This window comes from Microplitis demolitor, chromosome 8 (assembly GCF_026212275.2).
Source record: "Microplitis demolitor isolate Queensland-Clemson2020A chromosome 8, iyMicDemo2.1a, whole genome shotgun sequence".
In the NCBI taxonomy this organism is placed as follows: Eukaryota; Metazoa; Arthropoda; class Insecta; order Hymenoptera; family Braconidae; genus Microplitis; species Microplitis demolitor.
Window position 1 is genome coordinate 16,084,724 of NC_068552.1, and position 21,982 is coordinate 16,106,705.

The 21,982-nt window shown below is 29.7% G+C and overlaps 1 protein-coding gene across 7 annotated transcripts in view; it reads left to right on the forward strand.

Annotated features, from left to right (window-relative positions):
- The window catches only part of LOC103573099 (four and a half LIM domains protein 2), a 50,540-nt gene that overhangs the window by 14,440 nt on the left and 14,118 nt on the right, over window positions 1-21,982 (forward strand). For 3 of the 7 annotated variants that reach the window (XM_008551981.3, XM_008551979.3, XM_008551974.3), the window contains 4 exons: window positions 343-428; window positions 13,487-13,661; window positions 15,295-15,528; window positions 15,620-15,829. In XM_008551981.3, coding sequence (XP_008550203.1) covers window positions 343-428; window positions 13,487-13,661; window positions 15,295-15,528; window positions 15,620-15,829 — 705 coding nt within the window. Of the gene's footprint in view, window positions 1-342; window positions 429-2,451; window positions 2,668-4,506; window positions 5,446-6,930; window positions 7,542-10,920; window positions 11,635-13,486; window positions 13,662-15,294; window positions 15,529-15,619; window positions 15,830-21,982 lie in introns of those variants that run through there. The other 4 variants (XM_008551982.3, XM_008551978.3, XM_008551977.3 and 1 more) reach the window with 4 other exon arrangements.

The following is a 21,982-nucleotide window of genomic DNA, read 5'->3' on the forward strand; positions in this document are numbered from 1 at the left end:
AGTATGTAGTATACAGTTTACATACAATATTTATGAGTATGGACACATAAGTGACGAGCATATTATGTGTCTAGTCGATATTTGGCGATGCCGAAGCTGACGTGGGTACAGAGGTAGTTTATGTAGGCGTTCTTACCATATTTGTTTTGGTACTTGTCTTTCTTTTTTACTCTCGGTCCTCTCATTCTCGCTGCAGCCATCCTTTTTTTTAAGTGATTAATATTATAATTACACGTTATAAAGTAACAAATATACACAAGTCATTGAAGATCGAAAATAAATAAAAAATTTCATGGAAGTATAAAAAAATGTTATTAATTTACATGTTTTTTTATGTTCCAGAACGTTCAAATCACGGACCTTGAGGATGGCCAGCCGTGTTTGCAGTGCGGCGAAACATGTTCCGGATTTTCGCCACATACGTGGAGGTAAATAAAATATAAACATTATATTAAGTAATTAATTTCATGATAAATATTTTAATTTGCGTCCTCAGTTAAATTTTTTTAATGACACTTTCTGCTGTATGGAATGACTATGATATAAAAATAAACATTGTTATTATGCTGAGTAATTTTTCAATGACAAGCGCTCGCTATTAAATTTTTTATGGAAATCATTGCTGTGCTATTTTACATATACTGAAAACAAAATAATTTTTTTAACAAAAAAAAATTATCGTAACCCAAATTATTTTTATTACCGGGATTTACTTCTTTTTTTAAATATTTACGTCTATTAGAAATAGAATTAAAAATTTTCCATGGTAACTATTATCAAAAACTTGCTTCACAATAATTAAAAATTGATCATTTTTCAAGTGATTGTTAGTGATAATAATTGCTGTTAAAATTTTTTAATTATAAAAAAAACTTAAGAAGGGTCTATAATTATTTTTGTTAAAGATTTTCTCTTAAACAAAACCTTTAAATGCAAAATTAAGAACGAGGTTCAATGGATTACTCTACACAGAAAAAAATGATTTCTTGACGCGGGAAATATTTTGTATTATGAATTGAAGACAAAAATTTTTTTTTCGTCCCTAGAAAACTTTTGTTTTTAATTTAAAATGCAAAAAAAATCTTTGGACAAGTAAAAAACTTTCCGCGCCAAGAAATCCTTTCTTTCTGTGGATAATCTAGCAATCTACATTTTAATTTTTAAAAAATGTTCAATTGTTAAAGAGAAAAACGTGGACAAAGTTTCCATTTACTTCGCAAGTGCATCCAGGATAGTACGGTTCGTCGTCGAGTGCGATAAAGAAAAAAGTTCCCTCTTAATTCCTCTTACTGAAATTCATAATTATTATTTTCTATGACAATTGTCACTTAAGAATTTTTTTCATGGCATGTTAAATTGTTTTTTGTTACAACAATAACATTTACTTGACAGATGTGATCTATATCGTGATATACATCACAGTCTCACAGACTGTTGATTTTGGCGCGTAGGAATGTTATATCTCGTATCATATGTACGTATATGTCGGTAGCACATGTTCCTAGTGACACTTTGACGTTTGAACATTCAAATTAATAATAGTATAATAATTTCAATTACGACAGCATAACGATAATAATAATAATAATAAGAATAATAATAATAATAAAAATAATAATAATAATAATAATAATAATAATAATAATAATAATAATAATAATAATAATAACATAAAGTGTCGTATCGTGAACAAGGTGGTTTATTATCGTTGATTAAACTAGAGTTTAAAGAATCCACGAGGTATAACGAAGGCTGTCAGACTCGGGAGCGCCAGTTAAATTATCCACGTATAATTACACACTTTGGATCTATGTACTCAGATATATATTGTAGACGAATGAGTCACAACTCACAAGACAAGAGTCTCTCTATACCGCGCTACTACTCGGTAATAACGAATTAATTGTGTGCTTTCTGATGGGACTTCGTAACTTGGCGAAGCCATCACACATTCACCGAACTCTCAACACATTATTACACATATATATTGAGGTCATGATTTTAGACATCTGCATACGCGTTGACAACTTCTAAGACATTATTCCAACATCTGTTACGTCAGATATCCAATAATTAATTATTGCTTTCTTTGATTATTTTCAACCTTAATTTACTCTCTCTCTATTCAAACAAACGACTGTTTCCTCTACTCTAATTTAATTTAATTTAATTTACATTTTTAATTAAATAAATAAATGAATAATATTTTCCAAGTATCCAAAAAATTAAAAGTAATTAATTACAAGCTAAAATATTTGAACAATTATTCATTTAAATGTTTAAATGACAGCGTAGTTTATCTTTACCACATGAGTAATACACAAAATAAGTGGAAATAAAAAATAAAATAATACCACCGATGACTCTTTCTATTTTAGTATTTCACAATTCGTTTACTAACTTACTTACTTACTAACTAACAGCTTTTGGCTCACAATCAATTTACGCGAAACGACATGGTTGTGACAAGTAAATGCAGAATAATGGCTAATGAAAAAACACTTTAAAAAAGCCCCATATAATTTTTATTTTTTTGTCAACCGGTGATTCATATTATTGTTGGTGTTGGTCAATAGCCAAAGACACGCAAGATCTCTCAACCAGTTGAGTACCAAGTGAAAAGCCTCTTTATAACAACATAAAACGTTTGCCGATGTTTGAGAACAAGTTAAGTACAAGTACAATCTTTTGTTATCATAATAATCTAGTGATATTTCATATAATTACCAGTCCCATTGCTGTAACTGATGTATTTATTTATCACTAAAAATAAAGTTATATATATTTAGTCACAAGATTACCACCCACTTTGTGTATTAATAAAATAAACTAGTAAAATAATTCAGCGGTATTCATTGTGTGGCACGTGCTCTCATTCTCATTGCGACCACGAGACATCTCGTATCTCGCATCACCATCATCATTACACAGTAATAGATGTAATACAATAATAATAAGAGTCTGCGGACTTCTTTTGAGCGTACGCTCGGGTACTCATTACAATAATAGTCAACGGTCAGATATAAGTGGTTTTTTGTCTCCATAAGACTTGCAAGTGTTCAAAAAAAAAAAATAGTATCAGAAAAAGTAATAACAGTAATAACATAATGGGTAATAATTATTGTTATTAATGAAGCGTGAAGTGTCATTGGAGAAAATAATTGATGTAATAATTATTAAAATTATATAGTGACATGATTTGTATTAATAACGTAATAGTAATGACACACCTTGGTGGAATAAATTTAAAGATCAGTTTTATTTGTTAGTCAACTGTGGAGTATGTTGCTGCAGTCATGTTATTATTCTTTGTATTGTGATGTGTGGGTATGAAACTAAATTTGCCGTGGCTTAGGTGTCCTTAAGAATTGTTGATATTCAAATCACGCTCAAGTGTTATCTTTGTTCAAATTATTTAGACTAATATATATATGTTTTTATTTACAAGTAGATGGTGTTTAAGTGTTTTGGTGATACTTGATATGTTTATTTGGATGTCAGATATAAATTTGATATATTAATTACAAGTAAGGTATTGTTTTTTATTTTTTATCACCATTGTGTTTTGGAAAATTTAATTACTCATATTTCGTTTATTTTTGTTATTATTAAATCAAATTTATGTGGTTTCTTTCTCTATTACAAACGTCATATTGATAAAAAATAAATTAAGCGGTTTAATTTCTTATGATAAATTTAAAATGACTCAACTTTTATAGTACTTTTTTTTATACTTAAACATCTTAAATGTTTTCAGAGAATTCCATCATCTCTTGACAATTTACGTATTTGTAATTTTTTAAGATAATTATCATTTCTTGGATATTTTATTTAAACATTTATTGTAATTATGTGTTTAAAAAATTCCAAGACCTTTTACAAGCAAATTTATTATTTTGATTCATTTTTTTTTTTTATTTTATAATGAAATTAAAAGTAAAGGTTAGACGAAGACATTTATCGTATAATGTCGGCTATAATACTTTATTTGAAATTATGATAAAAAATAAAAAAAAAAAAGTTAGTGATAATCTCGAGGTGTTGATACGTGTTAGACGTCATTAGAAGTCATTAGATGAGACAACAGACCTTGAATGTTACACTTGGATGCATTTAAGATAAATATTTAGGTTACCATTGTGTACATATTTAAAATAAAAGGTTTTATTTACACAATAATTTAAAAAGAAAATTACTTAAATTAAAACTCCCAATGTATAATTAGAGCCTGATTATATTTAAATTGATAAATATATATGTATGCGTACATATACCACAAAAAAAACTAAATCGACTGTAAAATTAAATGAGTCAGAATTATTTGATTTAAAATACATGATTAATATGTATAAATAAGTATGTAGAGGTAATGTACTTTTAAATTGATTATCTCAAGTATAAGTACTTACACTCAAGAGTGGAGTACCGCCGCGTGACCGCAAATTTTAAAGATAAGATTTGTATTTCATGTACACGATACAGACTGTCGACTCGCCGTTGAGCTTGTTACAATCAGTTATGACGCATTGTCAATTCGTTCAACATCAACTCATGTGTGTACGTAAACTCTTACTTGCATTTCACTTTTAAATCCGTATTATATTATATTATATTACATTATATTTTATGTATACATACAATACTTATAAGGCTTACATTAGAAAAGTGTATACAAGTCGTTGTGTATTTGATCAAAGACCGCGTTCTCTTAACTTGTCTTTGGCTGTGTTCGCTTCATCATATCATCTTAGTCCCATTGCTTGGTTGGTTATACCAAGCAGGGCAACAAGCATCAAGCACTAAATAGCAACCACCAAGCAGTAAGCATAAACCATCAAGCATAATATCAAGCTAAAGGGGACTGAGGCGTGATTTTAATGTCTGACTATATTTAGAATGTGATCATACATCCGAAGCGCGCTATCGCACGAGTCTTCGGATACTTATAACATTCAGCGTGACGATAAAACGAGTTTCGGTGGGTGTGGATCTATACTATAACACAGTATCAAAAAATTTAATCTATTGGGTATATAAGTAAAAAATATATATATATTTTTTTTTGACTGTTTTCCTCTTTTTAATTCAGTGTGTAACTTTGCTCGTGAAACATAAACGTTTACTGGCATTTGGTGTTTCATGTGAGACCAAGGCTGTGTTGTTTGTATTTTTATTTTTATTTTCTTCTGTTTTGCGGCAATAAAAATAAGAAAGGAAGTTGCGAGTATTGTCCAGAAAAACGTGATTGAAAGTGATATAATTAACAATGAACGACAGATGGGAGATGCGAAAACACACTGCGATTGTCCATAATCCTGGGAATGCGTACGATGACGATGACGAGGATGAGAATTACGATAATGATAATGGTAATAATGATAATAATGCTGATGATGATGATGATGATGATGATGGCAATGAACGATCGACTATTTACTGCTCGGGGTGAGTGCTTTGTTGTTTATTATTTTTTAAATTTCTTATCGCTCATCTACAAAAAAAAAAAAATAAAGTTTACTTAAAGTATTTTTATGTTTCAATTTACCGCATTACTCGGTACAATTTATAGATACTTTATTATTTATATATTTAATATACGTTATCTTTTAGTCATTTGGATTTATTAGTACGCGTGGAATTTATTTAATATGTATAATTTAATATGCATAAGTAATACTATAATTCATAATTTATGCAAGCTGTAATTAAATTTATTTTTAATTACAGCTATTTATACATATGATTAGTATTTAAATATATATTTTGTATTTCAAATAACAAGAATAAATCTTAAGATTTATCAACAGATAAATGACTTTTTTTTTTTAAATAATTCTTTTGTAATGAGTTTTTAAAGAAATTAATTATTTTATTAACAAGTGATAACACTTTCATCAGCTGGACAATGAGCTCTCAGGCGTTAAAATGATAACGGTGTTATTTATTCTGCAGATATCGTTATCAATACAACACAGGCACGTAATCTCAGTATAGTACTGAAAATATTATTGAGAATAACTGGTGTAGAGCAGTTTAGTTTGATTTAACAGCGAATAGAGTCGAGTTTAAGTAGAGAGTAAAGTGTTGTAATGGCATCGTAACATATCTACAGTTTCATCCTTAGTCTCAAAGTATTCAGTAACTGTCGCGAGTGAAAGTGCTTCTCTATATTTAAGTAGTATAGCCAAGCAGCCCAAAATCATATATATATTTGATGGTTTCTGTGTATTTGTGCGTGTGCGTGTGCGTGTCACACAATTTATAATTTTTATTTGATACACAGCATTCCGTTGTCGAACGTGACACGCAGCACATCGGTGTGTAATTGCACAAATGAAAATTGCCATACGGACAATGGCTCGTAATAAAAAACTGTGTACGAAGGTCGCGGGTTCTTTCGAGTAGCCGTCTCTTGTACGCTGCAACCAAGTAGCTGTCATTTCTATTTCGTTTTCTTTTTCTTCTTAATGTTGGTTTTTTCATTATTTTTTGTTTTTTATTTGACTTCTTCAAGTGGAACGTGCAGTGCAACTTGCAGCTGTAGAAGGACGTGTCAGTTGAAAACGCGATGTCGTTGTGAAAACGTATACGATTTTAGTTGATAAGATTATAGTATTTCGATGTCCATGTCCGTGGTCAAAAACGTTCTCGTATTCACGTAATCGTTAGTAAGTACCAGTAGATTGATTGTCAACAAGGTCATACCCGTTAATTCTCATGTTGAGAGAATTTGTGTCCGGTTATTAAATTGTATATATATATTTTGTGTTGTATGTTTGGTACTTATATCGGACATATCAATGTCATATTCATAAATATATATAAACATTTTATATATTTTATTTAATTGTTGAAGTTTAAAAAATTTTTTTTTAATTTCATTTTATGTAAAAAGTGAAAATACTTTTGGACTTTAGTTTTTTAAATATATTAAAAAAAAATTGGAATAGTATTTATAACAATTGATTATTTATTTTAAAAAATTTTAAATTGTATCAATTTGTTGTCCATTAACCCAATTGGTACAACTCAATTTACTGGATTACGTCGACAGACTTTGTGTTCATGTTGAGTTTTTTGCGGTCATTGTTGTTTGTCTTGGCTGACAAACGCATTAGTTTCACTTAATGAATCGTCTGAGATCATTTTTCCGGGAGTAATTATATCAGTGATATTTATATTATTATTTTTCTTTTTTTACTTAATAGACATACAGACTAAATCTTTAGTATATTATAAATACTTGTACATGATAAAATAAAAATGGTTTGGGACGACCGGTTATCAGTGAAAGAAGTGACGGAAGAAAAGAAAAAAACACCGCGTTTTCCGTCGCGGGAACGAAATTTTGCGGTGAGAAGAAAAGGCGCTCGAAGAGCAGCTCCGACAAGGGAAAGTGGATTTTCAGTTAGTGATTTACCATCTCCGATGCCTCCTCCCCCACCACCTCTACCACCGCCACTGGCATCAGTTGTTCAAGATTCACCGCATGAAAATTTATGTTTACACTGTCCTTGTAACGAAACCTTCGGACTTAATGAGTAAGATTAAGTAAAAATTAATTCAAAAAATTTTATAAAAATATAAACATGAGTATTTTAAATGTCCAAATTATTTTTACATAAATTATTATTTTTTTTTTAAGTTCACAATATTAACAACAGCAATAATAGTAATAATGATAATAATAATCATGTAATAACTTCAAGGATCAGTGATTGCATAAATAAATCATCAAGACAACGTGACTATTTTTATTACCATAAATCGTAAATTTAATCTAACGAAAAAAAAAAGAAAAAAAAATCCATTACAAATGTAAATTATCTAAAAATGGTAACTCTGTTAGTTGATAAATATATTAAATATATTTATCCAGATAAATAAATTTAAAAATGTATAAAACATGTTCAGCTTAAAGTCACTGTATTTATTAATGATTTATGTAAGAAAACAACATTAAAAAACTATAAGTATTTATAGCGACATTAAGTAATAAAAAAAGTAGTACTTTATGACATCTGGATAGTATATATCTGTAAATTGGCTACAAATTTAACTTTTAATAATCCGATAGTTTTTTCATCTTTATTTATTTCGTTAATTTGGAGCAATTAGTTTGATGCGAGCAACTGGAGACCGAGTAAGAGTGTACACTTTTCACTTTTTACTCGGCAATAAATCTTACGAATAACTGCGGAAACTTGAAATCAAGCCCAAACCGTGGAAGCTTTATGAGCCATTATGACTTTACATTCGTATCAGATCAGAAATCTATAAATACCCGCAGTACAAAAAGCGCAGTATTAATCATGATAAAAATATGACATTGATCAACCGAAATTGATAATTATCTGTGTCTATTTAATATATTTTTATCTTTTCAAATATATTACATATATTAACACTTGTCTAAACAGCAGTAGCATTTCTTAATATTTAAATAACCCTAATATTTTTTGTAATCGTTTAAAAAATGATTGACCCATTAACCTTGTCAATAATCTAGATAATTTTTTTTTTAATTTATTGCGTAACCAAAGTTTATACTTTTAAGTCCAATAAGCATTCAATTGGACAAGATTATCATAAGTAAATTTATAAAAAATTTATAGGCTAGATAATTAAATGTCGAAAGAGTAACGATAATTTTTTTGAATATTCATTTATTTATTGCTGAGTGATGATAAATAAAAGTCAATTGTTTGTAAACAAGCGTTATGTTAACACGGAAAATGATATATGACAAATAATTTATGATAGACGAAAAAAAAAAAAAATTTCTATAGTTATATGAATGAAACAGGAAACTATTAGTAACAGCAGACTTGCTTAGTAAAGTTGCCAAATAGCTGTCACACTATTCGGGCATCAGTTCACGGTTACACGTACAGACTTTAGTGTAAATGTGTTAAACTTTCAGGAGATAGCAATAGCAGTGAGCTTTTCGTGTAGTTTAGAGTCAGGAGACTATTACGTTGCTAGCCAGTGCTTTGACGCAGCTTTTAAACATATATTGTACAGCTCACTTTACTCATAAACGTGGCCTTACATAAAAAGCCCCAGCAGTAGTCAAAGACAAGAAAACCAAGGTCGTCAGTCCGTCATTCCTCGTCATCGTCGTGCTCTTCTCACTAATGAAATTAAAGAAGATGACTATTTTTTTCTACCCCGCCTTTTTTTCATTCTACTAAAATTTAAACGCTCACTAAACTTTGCGGATTTCTTTTTATGCTAAAAATAATAATAATAATGGTAATAAGTTTTGAAACTTTTTTCCGGCAATGATTACTTCACTGCTAAAAAAAAATGCCGACAGCAAATTTAAATTAAACTATAACGGTAAATACTTTTGTGAAATGAAAGAAACAAAATACGCAAACTCAACATTAATAAAAATGCGTACTGCAATCTAGCATTTAAATTTATTCAGGACTTTCGGTCAATCCTTAACCTTTTCACAGAATAAAAATTGTATTACTATAATGTATATGCTAAAAATAAAAAATTTTTCGATTAAAATAATTACAAGTGGAAATCTGAATTACATTAATCACAAAGTTTAGTGATATGTAAAAATTACCTGACATGTTTACTCAGATAAGCTTTGAATTTATTTTATTTTAACAATTGTAAATGAGAATATAAGAATCTTGTTAAAAGTTTTCGGTGTTTTTCCATATGTGTACATTGAAATATTTAGTATACAGCGATGAGAGTAATAACAGTAACCATAACGTCAAAGACCCTAAACGAGTAAAAATAAAAATAAATGGTAAGAAAAGCTTTTGCAAGTTCTTAATAGATGACACCGAGAAGTTGCGCGTGCGCGAGTAATTCTTGAATCACACGTAGAATGTTTTTCCGCGTGTATAGGTAAGGCCTACCTACGTGTGGACTGAACGAACCTCGTGGCGCCAGTTTGAAATATGCTCCTTCTGTGGATGCACTGTCGGTCAATTATTATTGCACATACGCTAATTAAAATATTTTTAATTTCCCCGAGTAATTAATACTAAATAAATACTTACAGGCTAGAGAATTTAAAAAAGTGCGGCTGCAAATAAATCAGTGGTTTGTGGGGGTAATTTAAAAGCAAAGCTATACAACTGATCACGTTTGTTGACGATAAGCGAATATATAACTGTAATAAAAATATTTTGAAACGATAACAGCATTTAAATATCCAGCATAAACACTTTTTATCTAATTAATAGCCATTAGCTGAGTCTATAGGTAGCACAACAAACAGATATAATAACGCCTTTGGGTGACTTAACTCGTTGTGAGATAGACTTGCGAGTGTGTAGGAGAAATCTCATGGCCTCTTTTGATAACACCTGCGCGTATACAATGCGTCGTCAAATAATTTATTTATACTGAGATGTAAATAACTACAAGAAGTCATTAAATCGCTAGGTCTCGTGATTTTATTTCCATTAGAAGCTAATTTGTTTTTTTTTTTTTTTTTTAATATAAAAATAATAAATAAAATAATTTATCGTAATTAAAGACTTAACACGAGAGTACTTATCAGTATCTGTGAGAAAACTTATTGCTAAATAATTTCGCACATATGTATATCGTTTATTTTAATCGTGATATCGCGAGAACACCGTAAAGCACTTTAATTTTGTTTATTGTTGACTTTTTAGTTTGTTTGAAAAAAAGAAAAAAAAATGTGAGGGCGTAATCGAAGTACGATAAATTTATTAAGTCTAAGGAATAATATTTTTTCCGAGCAATAATTTAAGTCGATAGCAAGGTCAAAATAAAGGCGTTTTTCACTATCAATACAATAGGGAAAGAAACCAATTGATTAAATGTAGATTTTTTGTTGCTGTTTTTTTTTTTATTTTTATTTAATAACCTGAAAAGGTAACATCATTAAAAGCTATTTTTTTTTTTTTTCAAATTTTTGTATTTTCGTTACCGTTATTATCGATTGTAACAAAAGATTTTCAGTCCATGGCTGACTGATGGATCTGAGTGTATAATGGAATTAAACAATGAATAGCTGTGTTTTCGTGACAAAGATGAAATCGTACAAGACGACACGCTGAACGAGCGATTGCAACGGCGTCACACGACGCCAATTCTACCACCGTGTTCTTCTAGCACAAGGATGAGTCCAAAGGGACGATCTGGAGGTCACGAGATACCTAAAGTTGAAGTACGTGTTTCGTGTGTTGCTACACCGGGTGCTGAGCCACAGGGAGTGCGTGTTAGAATTCCAGAACCCAAGAAACGACCAATGAGTCCGCCCTCGATCCGCACCAGGTGTCCTTCTGTGCCTGAAAAGGATTTCTACAGGAAGACTGCATCTTTGGATCGCCGTGAAAGGTATCCGACCTTGTCTGGTGCTGAGATAAAACAGTATGTAAGCGGATCTTCTGACTTTCCACGTGCTAATGCTTCTGCGAGGCGAAACCCCATGTTGGATAGAAGAAATCGGTTCCCTACGATTTCGGGCGCTGAGTTGAGGCGCAGTATGACTGTAGGTCGGTGTCCACTAGAAGATGGACTCGATCTCAGTTTAGCTCCTTGGCCGGGAATGAAGTGGGCCTGCGTTCGAGTGCTTCATCTCTACTGTAAGGTCTTCGATCAGTATGAACTCTTCGAGCTGATCGTTAGGTAATGCAACTAGTCACGAAGTTCATTTCTGATTCATGTGTTTTGTTTTTACTTTTATTTACATTTTTACTTTTAAAAATACCAAGACCAGATGGGATTTAATCAACAATTCAAGCATGTCACGTTGGGTTGAACCATTTATATATAAAAGCAACTGGACATGGACTAAATAAATAAAAATAACGAGACTACTGAAGATTATTCAGTTCCTTATACTACAACTATATACTTTATATCAGCTACTGTACTCTTTTACCACCACGGTGTAAATCGGATTACCCTCATTTATTATCAGGGCGTTGTTGTTTCCTCACTAACGGCTCGCAACTACTTGCTCAAGAATTAACGGGATTTTTTTTTTTAATTTATTATTTAGTTTTGACCTCTTTTTTTTACTATACGTAGATTGTAATATTGTTTTATTTTTAAGTTAAAATTTTTAATGAGACAGCATGCACAGATGACGAAGTTTTTTTCTATCGAGGGGAGATTTTCTCTTTTTTTTTTATATTTAAATTTTAATGATGTTTTAATTAACGTATTTATTTTAAAAAAAATTCTTGCTTATTATGTTGTTTTATAATTATGTTACGTATGGGCTTTGAAGAATCGTGTTGAATGTAATACGGGGGTGTTGACGACATTTACAACCCCACCTATTCTTCAGCGTGTTCTCGTTAGATGTGCTATACTTCTCATCGGGGATAATGGTGTGTGGAATTGCATCTAACGAGCGACTAGGGACAATTAACATTTCATCGTGTATACTGTCTGCGATTTTATGTGTCACCTTTTTTTTTATTGTCATTTCAACAATATCTCAATTGTTTTTTTTTTATTTAAAAAAATTTACGATACTGAAGTTAGCCGACGTCTAATAACTTTTGGATTTTTTATAAAACGATAAATTATAAAAAAAAAAAAATATTTCAAAAAATTGCACCTATAGTTTTTTTAATTTTCTACAAGTGCATATTTTTAGTTTTTATTTTTTGTAATCGATTTGTTGAAAAAAAATCAAAAAATTTCTAATTGTCTGCAAACTTCAGGATCATCAAAATTTAATTTATTTTTTTTTTATTTTCAAAACAAAAACAAAAAAAAAATAATTTATGTTCGGGATATTTTGATACATAAGAAATAATCGGAAGCTGAAGATATACCATCGGGACACTTTCCAAACTTTTCATTACATTAGCCGCACTTGACATTGGCATTGACGCAAATAAAAAATTATTTTAATCTCACTGAAAATAATAAAACGAAAATAGTTTCAATTAATAACTAATTAGCAAATAATACAAATACTAATTAAAATTAATTTATTTTTTTTATACTGATAAATGATATTACTGATTATGGGGAGTGGAGAAATGAATTTCAAAAAATATATATAATATTATCCGCAATGTATTAGAGTGTTTGGGACCTTGAACAGACGTCCGGAAGGGCGCGGTAGAAGAGTTAAATGAATATCGATATGCAGTTTGTTGATTGTCGTATGATAAGGCATTAAATTATTCAAGTTCAAGGACTATTTAATTAACACCCATTACTAATTGCCATAACATCTCTGAGTTTATCGATAAATTAATTAAATAAATTTCTTTATCGTTTGATTTATATATTTAGTGTAAGAAAATTTAATCACGTACGGATAGTTAACTTTTTATGACTCATAAGATTGGGTATAGCCAAGTATATCAAAGTGTTCAATAAAACCAGTGGGAGGATAAATATTTGTCATTCCTTTACCACGTTTATCAAATACTCTTTATCGGTGTTCTATATATTTATTTTTAACAATGAAAATTTAATTATAAGTTATTTTGATTTTTTAATTTTTTTTTAGGAAAAATTGTACGAGTTGCAAATGTCCGAAAGAAGTCCACGATGTTTGTCACGAAGAATGGGTATCAGTACGAGCACGTTTGGGTTTGAAAGGAGAAGGCTCTAATAATTATATTGGATTTGAGCCGCGAGATCGAGGACTTGCTTGGGCACCACCTGGATTACCACCGCATAAGGTAATTTAATTATTTTTCAAATATATTATTTTATTAGGGGCGTGCAAATTATGTTTGAAAATGATTTGAAACATTTTGGATTATTTTTAAAATTTTAAATTACCCAAGTTTACAAATTATTTGTAATTTTTCAAATTATTCAATTTGAATTGAAAAAATTCTGATCATCTTTGAAATATTCTATTTTTATTTAATAGAGAGTTTAGATTTTAAAGTAACCAAAAATAATTTTTTCGTAGATTCATGTCTGAGCTCTATTTACCTCTGACGAAAATTTGAATTGTTGGAAAAACATTGCAATTTCAAGGCATTAAAACAAAATTTTGGTATTATTCGTAAATTTTTGAATAATGCAAAAGTTCAAACTATTCGAACATGTCTATATTTTATTAATTATTATTTATGGAACATCTAGAGCTAATTAGAATGTTATGTAAATATATAAAATATTTCTTGACATTAAGAGCAACTGACGACGTACATCTGACGAAATAAAACGACTAAAAGCACGTGGCGATGATCACAAACGGTTAGCTTAAACATACGTTATGTTTGTGATGATTAATGTTTAAATAAAGCTTCAAAGAGCGATGTGATTGCGTGCTGAGGTTGTTGGAAAATTCAGGAATTAGGTGATGACGAATATCGCGGATCGACTGTGACTTTTAATTTATTTAAATTGTTTAATGTTTCAATGTAATGTGTCCTCTGCTGTTAATGATTTAGATAAAATTTTTTTTTTTTTTTTACGACCGGTGCTCTTGAACACATTAGTTTTACCGAGTACTGAAAATCCTGGCACGTGGCCAGGACTTCGTAAAATAGTTTTGAGAAAATTGATCTGAGATGTTTTCTTTTTTTTTTTTAAATTATTTTATACTGAAAATAATTGTAATTAAATTAAAAAAAATTTTTTTTAATTAATTATATTTATATAATTCAGTTAAAAAAATTAGTGACAGTTAAAAATTAATGTATGAGATAAATAAAGAATAAAAAGATTGAGTATTATTAAATTATATTAACTGTTTCCCACAAGTTTAACGATTATCCGTTTTATGATATACATACATATAAATTTATGATCGTAATATTTAATTGAGTGAAGTGTTTGCATCTGGTTTTATTTGATATTCCGTGGGATTGATGCCAAGAGATGCAGCTGAACGATTAAATGCACCGATAAATGTACAAATGCTATAATTTTGTAATTTTAATCAATCAAAATATCTATAATACACTGAAAAAAATTTACGGAGTGAACGCGGATTAAATTCAGAGTGAATGCGGAGCGAATTCCCTTGGAGTAAAATTTACTCCGAAGGGAAGTTTATTTAGATATTGGAACTCAAGTTCAGAGCGAAAGGGAGTTTATTTTAATATTAAAAGTCTGAATCAGAGTGAATGCAGATTTAAATAAAATCCAGATCACTCCGAAATCACTCTGCTGAAAAAATAATCTCCCGATTTACTCCGTAAGCAGAGTAATTTTTTCTAAAACTTCAGAACTCCGAGTGACAGAGTGAATTCGGATTTAAATAAAATCTGTAATCACTCCGACTTCACTCCCACTTCTTTAGATTGTAATACTGATAATGATAATAAATAAATAGATATACATTAAATGTTAAAGGTGGAAGAATATTTTTCAATGCTGCCAGAAATATCAGTACCGCGATTAGGTACTCCTGGGGAACGTCATCGAGATCGTCAACTGGCGACTCAATTACCCAAGCAAGACCTCGCACGAACTTACTGTCGTCACTTGGACCTCAGGCACGCGGCGAGTGCTGATGATTTTATGGCTGCGAGAAATGAAATAGCTCTGGACATTGGTAGTGTCCAGGAAGTACTTGAACGAGGACATGTGAGTTATTTAGATTAAATTATATTAAAAAATTTTTTACTTTATGACAGAAATAATAGTAGCGATAATTTATCATAAAATTTTTTTTTAGGAATGTGGTGTTTGTCACGAGCCGTTAAAGTACGGAAGTCTTGCCGTGATGGCAAGTAAACTTGGATTACTTTATCATCCCTCGTGTTTCCAGTGTACACAATGTCGAGAATTGCTTGTTGATCTAGCTTATTGCGTTCATGACGACGCTTTGTATTGTGAGAGACACTATGCTGAGAGACTCAAGCCTCGTTGTGCTGCTTGTGACGAGGTAATTATTTTTTTATTTAATTTATCTCATAAATAATTTCTTCGCAGTAAAAAAATTTTTCCATTTTCCACTAAATTTGAATCATGAAAAAATCCATCGACTTTTTTGTAAAAAATTTTTTTACTCCAGAAATTTAATTACCAAAAAATTAAAATCCCTGTTTTTACAACATCTTTATTATCGACTGGTTAAACTTTTTTAATTGCAGTTGATAATTAAAGTTTAATTGCATTAATTACAAAAAAAGTTTTCACTTGAAGACTTTAATTATTTAATTAATTGGACGTCAGAATATTTATAAGATTTTGAAAATTAAAAAACAAGAAGTGTTTTGATTTATCGTTCATTTCTACGTTATCTTTAAATTTCAACACAATAAGTAGTAGCGCCTGTAGAGGTCAGCCTGTGACGCTAGTCTGACTCACATCTACTTTATCTACTCCCTACGCCGTTATCGACATTCTGATTCTTTATTCAAAATTACGCACATATTTTTTCATTTACTTTTTTTTAAATTAAGTATTTTGATAACTCGGTTAAAAATTACTCTAATGAATTTAAATGATCATTTAATTTAATTTGGATGTGTTATCTTAACTATACAGTTGTTATAAATGCGATATCTATGTGTAGAGTCGAATTTTATTTAGTTAACACCCAGTGATAAATTAATTTCTCTGAATATCTGAAAATATCTGACGAATTGCATTAACAATATAATAAAGCAATGTCGAGTATTATGTTGATGGTCGGGCTTACAAGTACATTTGACAGTAACTAGGGCATACTTAATTTAGATATTCTAAAATAGCGAGGTCACGAGAGTTAACCGAAAAGACGGAATATTTTGGTAAAATAATTTGTTAATCGTATGCTTACATCTCATCGCAATGATAATTAACGCGCAATTTAAATGTTTTTTAATAATAATAACATTAATAACATTTATGATGCACTTCAAAAAATTCGGAGTGATTACAGATTCTATTTAAATTCAAATTTACTCCATCACTCAGAGTTTCGGAATTTAAAAAATTACTCCGCATGAAGAGTAAATAAGGAGTTTCTTTTTTTCAGTGGAGTAATTTGACTTTTATTTTAAATCTGTATTCACTCCGATTTGAAATTTGAATATTTTCCTCCGAATTAACTCCGGATTTAATCCACATTCACTCCGTAAATTTGTTACAGTGTACTGGTGATAATAATGATGATTTTCTCATTATTTTGATTGATAAAATACAGCAATAAAATACATTAATATTGCACTGATTCATTGACCACCTGTTGAAATAACGATTGACGTTATATCAATTCGTGCTTATGAGTATTATTCTTTTATTATTAATTATTCACTTTATACAAATATGAATTTAAAATTATATTGCTGTATTATTTTTTATTGTTTTGATTTAGTGGTAAATTTTGTAATTTATTTGCTGCATGTTTAACGTGATTATCATTATTCTTATTATTAATAATTATAAAATTTGGTTTTATTCCAATGTAAAATATAATATATTGCGAGCATATTACTAAGAATTATAGCAATTGACGCAATCTATTTTGATATTTTGTGTAGCCCACGATGGCGGGGCTTTTTGCATCCAGACTTGTATCCTCCTTCTTCAGATTTTATTAGTCAGTCACAGAAACACAACCGACTATCGTAAACTCTTCTCAGGTCACCGTCTGCGTTAAATATAATTTTACATTAAACGAAAAAAAAATAAAAATATATATATTTAATTATATTTTAGGTAAGTTGTGTTAGAAATATTTTTTTATCAATTAATTAAAATAATAATCCAATAGAGAGTGATAAACGACTTGGATTTATTGTTACTGATAGTATTTATGAATAAAATTAAAGCATAGGGACTTGTCGGAAGCGTTTCTTGTGGAGTCCATTGGCTTTCTGCGCCAAGAAATCTTGTTCTACTGGCATTTATATACCAGAGAAGATGAGTTTTACGGTTATTTAGTATAAGTCATTGTCTATTTTGAGATTGTGTCAACAGGAAAATATCCAGCGCGATGTAAACCAACAACAAGATGTAAATAATTCACCTCTAAGCCATATCTTCTCCTCCCTCATCTTCTTCTCCTCCTTCTATACTTATTCTTACACATTTAACTTCTTTTACTACTGGCGCCTTTGTCATTTTTACGAGTTTTTTTTCTAAATGGCCACCGTTATTCTTTCTTGATTTAAAGTGTTACCTCAAGTGATTTATCATTAAGCTATTTAAATACGTGACTGAATAAAATTTTGCACGCGAGACCATTAGATTTAAATTCACAATCTTTTCGTGCGCTTTAATTTCCTTTTTACAATTATTTTATCTTTTATTTCTTACTCTCATTTTATTTATTTCGGTAACCTTGACACGGTAACATCGGTACCAGGGCTCGATAATTAGCATGGAACTTCGTGTCGAGAAAATTACATCTGCCTGTTCACCTCGAGATAAGCCGTAACGTAGTACAAAATTAAAAGCAAAAAAAAAAAATCTTCAAGTCAGTTCACGATCTGTTGTTTTACATCAGGATTTTAAATTTAATTTTATTCAGGGATTCGTAATTTGAGAGCCAAAATCCGATTTATTCTCAAGACAGTTGATGATAAATTAACATAAAATTTTCGTCTATTAGATTGAGATTAAATGTATGGGTGAGTCTCAGTTGTATATTTGAACAGAAGATGAATGGATAGAAGTGGCTCGAATCTAGCTCATGGTACGGAAATAATCGAGACTCGATGGAAGCATTTCCAATGCAGACCTATTACTATATACATATACTGTACACTGGGCTACTGATCTGTTAGTGTCTTAGAGCGTGCGAAAGGGTTGCAAGTTTTGCGAGCCATGCATTCTGACACGGTTCTTGCTCTTGACCATTCCTCAATGCCAAATATCTTATTATTTAGTCACTTAGTTTTTTTTTTTTTTTTTTTTTTTTTTTTTCAATAATGATAAATTATTATTATTAAGTTCTCGGAGGAAAAACTATAGTGGTTTTTCCCAATATGTCGACATAAACTATTTCTATGTAAACATGTGAGAAAAATTTGTATGCCCAGTAATTTTTCTTCCACTACCAGGAATTATTTTCATCACAGAAAAAATTTCAATATTGCGTTAAAAAAAATTTCTATTATTTTTCTGTGCAAGATTAGCACATTAAATATAGAAAATAAAATTTTACTTAAACTTTTAATTTCGTCGTTTAATATTTAAATTTAAATTTTTGAAATATTTTTTTCGCTTTTATAAAATTTATTCTGAACGACCATGGCTGATTCAATCATCGACTGAAATAACGCTGGCATTGTTCCGTTTTCTTCCAGCCAATGCCCGTATTTCCATACTCATTAAAACAAAACCGTTAAATTCAACAATTATATACTTTCAATGTAATTATTTTCGTACTTGCATTCAATTTTTAAAAAAATAATATATTCAATTTATTTTTAATAAATTCATTAACTTTTTTACAAATTACTTTGAAAATAATAAATTATTATTATGACTAATTTTTATTTCAAATTAGCAAAGTAACAAAAAAAAAAAAAAAAAGTTGAATAAACTATTGAAATGGTGATTAAAGTAGTATTCAAAGAGATGTTTATTTTTAGAAGATACTTCACAAGATTTTTAAAACGAATAGGAGCGAAAGATTATCGAAAAATGTTAATCTGAGTAAAACGTGGCAGTTTTACTGTTAAACGGAAGTATTCATCATGACATGAGTAAACAAATATAAAAATACATTTTATAACCATTAGAATGTTTTTTTTTTATGATTTTCTTATACTGTAATAATAATTATCGTTTTTTATTGATATTATTAAAATTAAAAAAAAGTTATTTTTATTTAATAAATATTAATCCGTTAATGCTGATGACCAGTTGAGAAGTTTAAATATAAATTTATAAGTTGTGAGTTCGATAACGTGGATGTGAGAGCATAAACGCTGGGGGTTTAATGGTTGGCACTTGGCCAGAGTTTCGTACCGCGCGCAAAACGCGTATGGATGATGGTCTTCTGACGCTGGCTTGTAACCGATGAGGTAACCAAAATAAGATCTATCGTTCTGTCTCGACTGATCTCTCAATGTATAAATTGCTACTTGATATTAAAAAATAAACCTCTGAAACTCGATATATCACGTAATCTCTTTACATATTTAATTTATCGAAATTATCTGATAACCAGCGATGGAAATAAACATTTATATTTTAAAACCATATTCATAGGTTACTCTCAGATTCCTTCAAAAATTCATAACGTTTCATTATTTGTCTACTTTCTATTTTTGAACACTCAATGGATTATTCAATTTACCTGAAGATGTTACATGAGATTCTGATATGTCATTGGAACAATCATGAATTATTATTAATCTAGTTTAAAGTTACTGTCACCTACAGGATAAAAGTATAATTAATTCATTACTGCATTGAAATTCAACTGAAAAATTTTAATTTTAATTGTAAGCTTTTAGTCAAATTTATACTTGGTCTTTTTTAATAAATTCTTAACATTAAAATACTTTAAATTTATCAAGTGGATGTGATTTATTATATAATTAACAATTCATATTGATATTGATATTATCAGTTAAAGAATATCGTGAATTTATTATTTCATTCAAATACAAGCAAGTTTTTAATTTTAAATGCCTGCTTTTACTTAAATATTTATGTCATTTTTTGTGATTAATTTTGGTGACAAAATCAATTTCGGAGCGGATGTAATTTTTTCGAATGATGAAATATTTATATTTAAATGGTCATTACTTGCTGGATAAAAATATTATTAATTCACTATTTTGTCGAAATTTATAAAAATGCATCAAATAATTAATCCCAGCCTTTTAGTAAAATTAAAAAATTTTTTTTTTCACGTACGATCGATCCAAGTAATTAAAGGATTACAGCAGAGTAATAAATGTAATTTTATCAAAAGAATAAATTAAATTTTTTTTAAATTTCAAAATAGATAAGTTAAAAATAAATTAGTAGTATTAATTATAAAATAAAAAATTTTATTTATGTAATAAAAGATTTAATTCAGATAAAATATGACTCATCAAAATACAAGTGCGAAAAATAATATAATCATTGCCAAGATCTTAGAGCTAAATCTCGTAAATTAATTCGGTGAACCTAAGAACAAGTATACTAAACGATTACAAAGAGCACAGATCGTCATTGTCGTTTTTGTCTACTTAATTTTACAATGAACGTGAAAAAGCCTCGTCTGTTATAATGAAATTAGTGCCAGAAAAAGTTTTTGCCGGTGGTAATTAATTAACCCTGACGATCTTCGATCGGTAACATGGTTCTAAGGACACACTGTGCAAGCCTATGTAACCAAGTTCTCAGGGCCATATTAATCTAACTTTAGCATTTCAGCCCGGGAATGTATTTGTTGGTCAGCGACAGATAGAGATACATATGTATACATTATTATATCGAGGTGACGTTGTACCTACTAACTTTAAAGAGCAACTTTGCATCGGCAGTTTTTGTCCGATCTCGTTCATCTGCAAACGAATTAAATAAAACAGTTGTGCACAGTAGTTCGACATCCGGTGAATCTATGCCTATTCTAGATCATTTTTTTGCGACGGGGTTCTTTATATTTATATTGAATACATTATAACCGAACACGTTAACGTCATCAATAAAATGTGCAGAAGTGAAAGATAAATAAAATAAAAATAGTCTAAATAATTCAGAGCTGAGCCGAGTAAATAAGAGTAGCAACGCGTTTCATAGTAGTACGCGAAATGAAATACGTGAAATGAATGTGAGCTTTAATATTTTGTCTTAGCATATAGAGGCGTCAATGTGGGTGGGTAATATTGCGCAATCAAAAATGAATTTGCTAATTCAGGAAACACCTGTACATTTTTTGGCATTTTCAATTTTAAATGTTGGTTACGTGATTATATATGTTAAATTTACACGTGCTGACTTTAAGCTGTAAACTTGGGATTTTTTACGACGGTAGAAATTTGAAAGCTACTTTGTTTTAAAAATCCATATAAAGAATAAAAAATAAAATGGGTTTGCTATTATCGATTCTTGTCGGATGTGTGGGCGCCATTGAATTGCTTGCATGTTTGAAACATTTAACGGA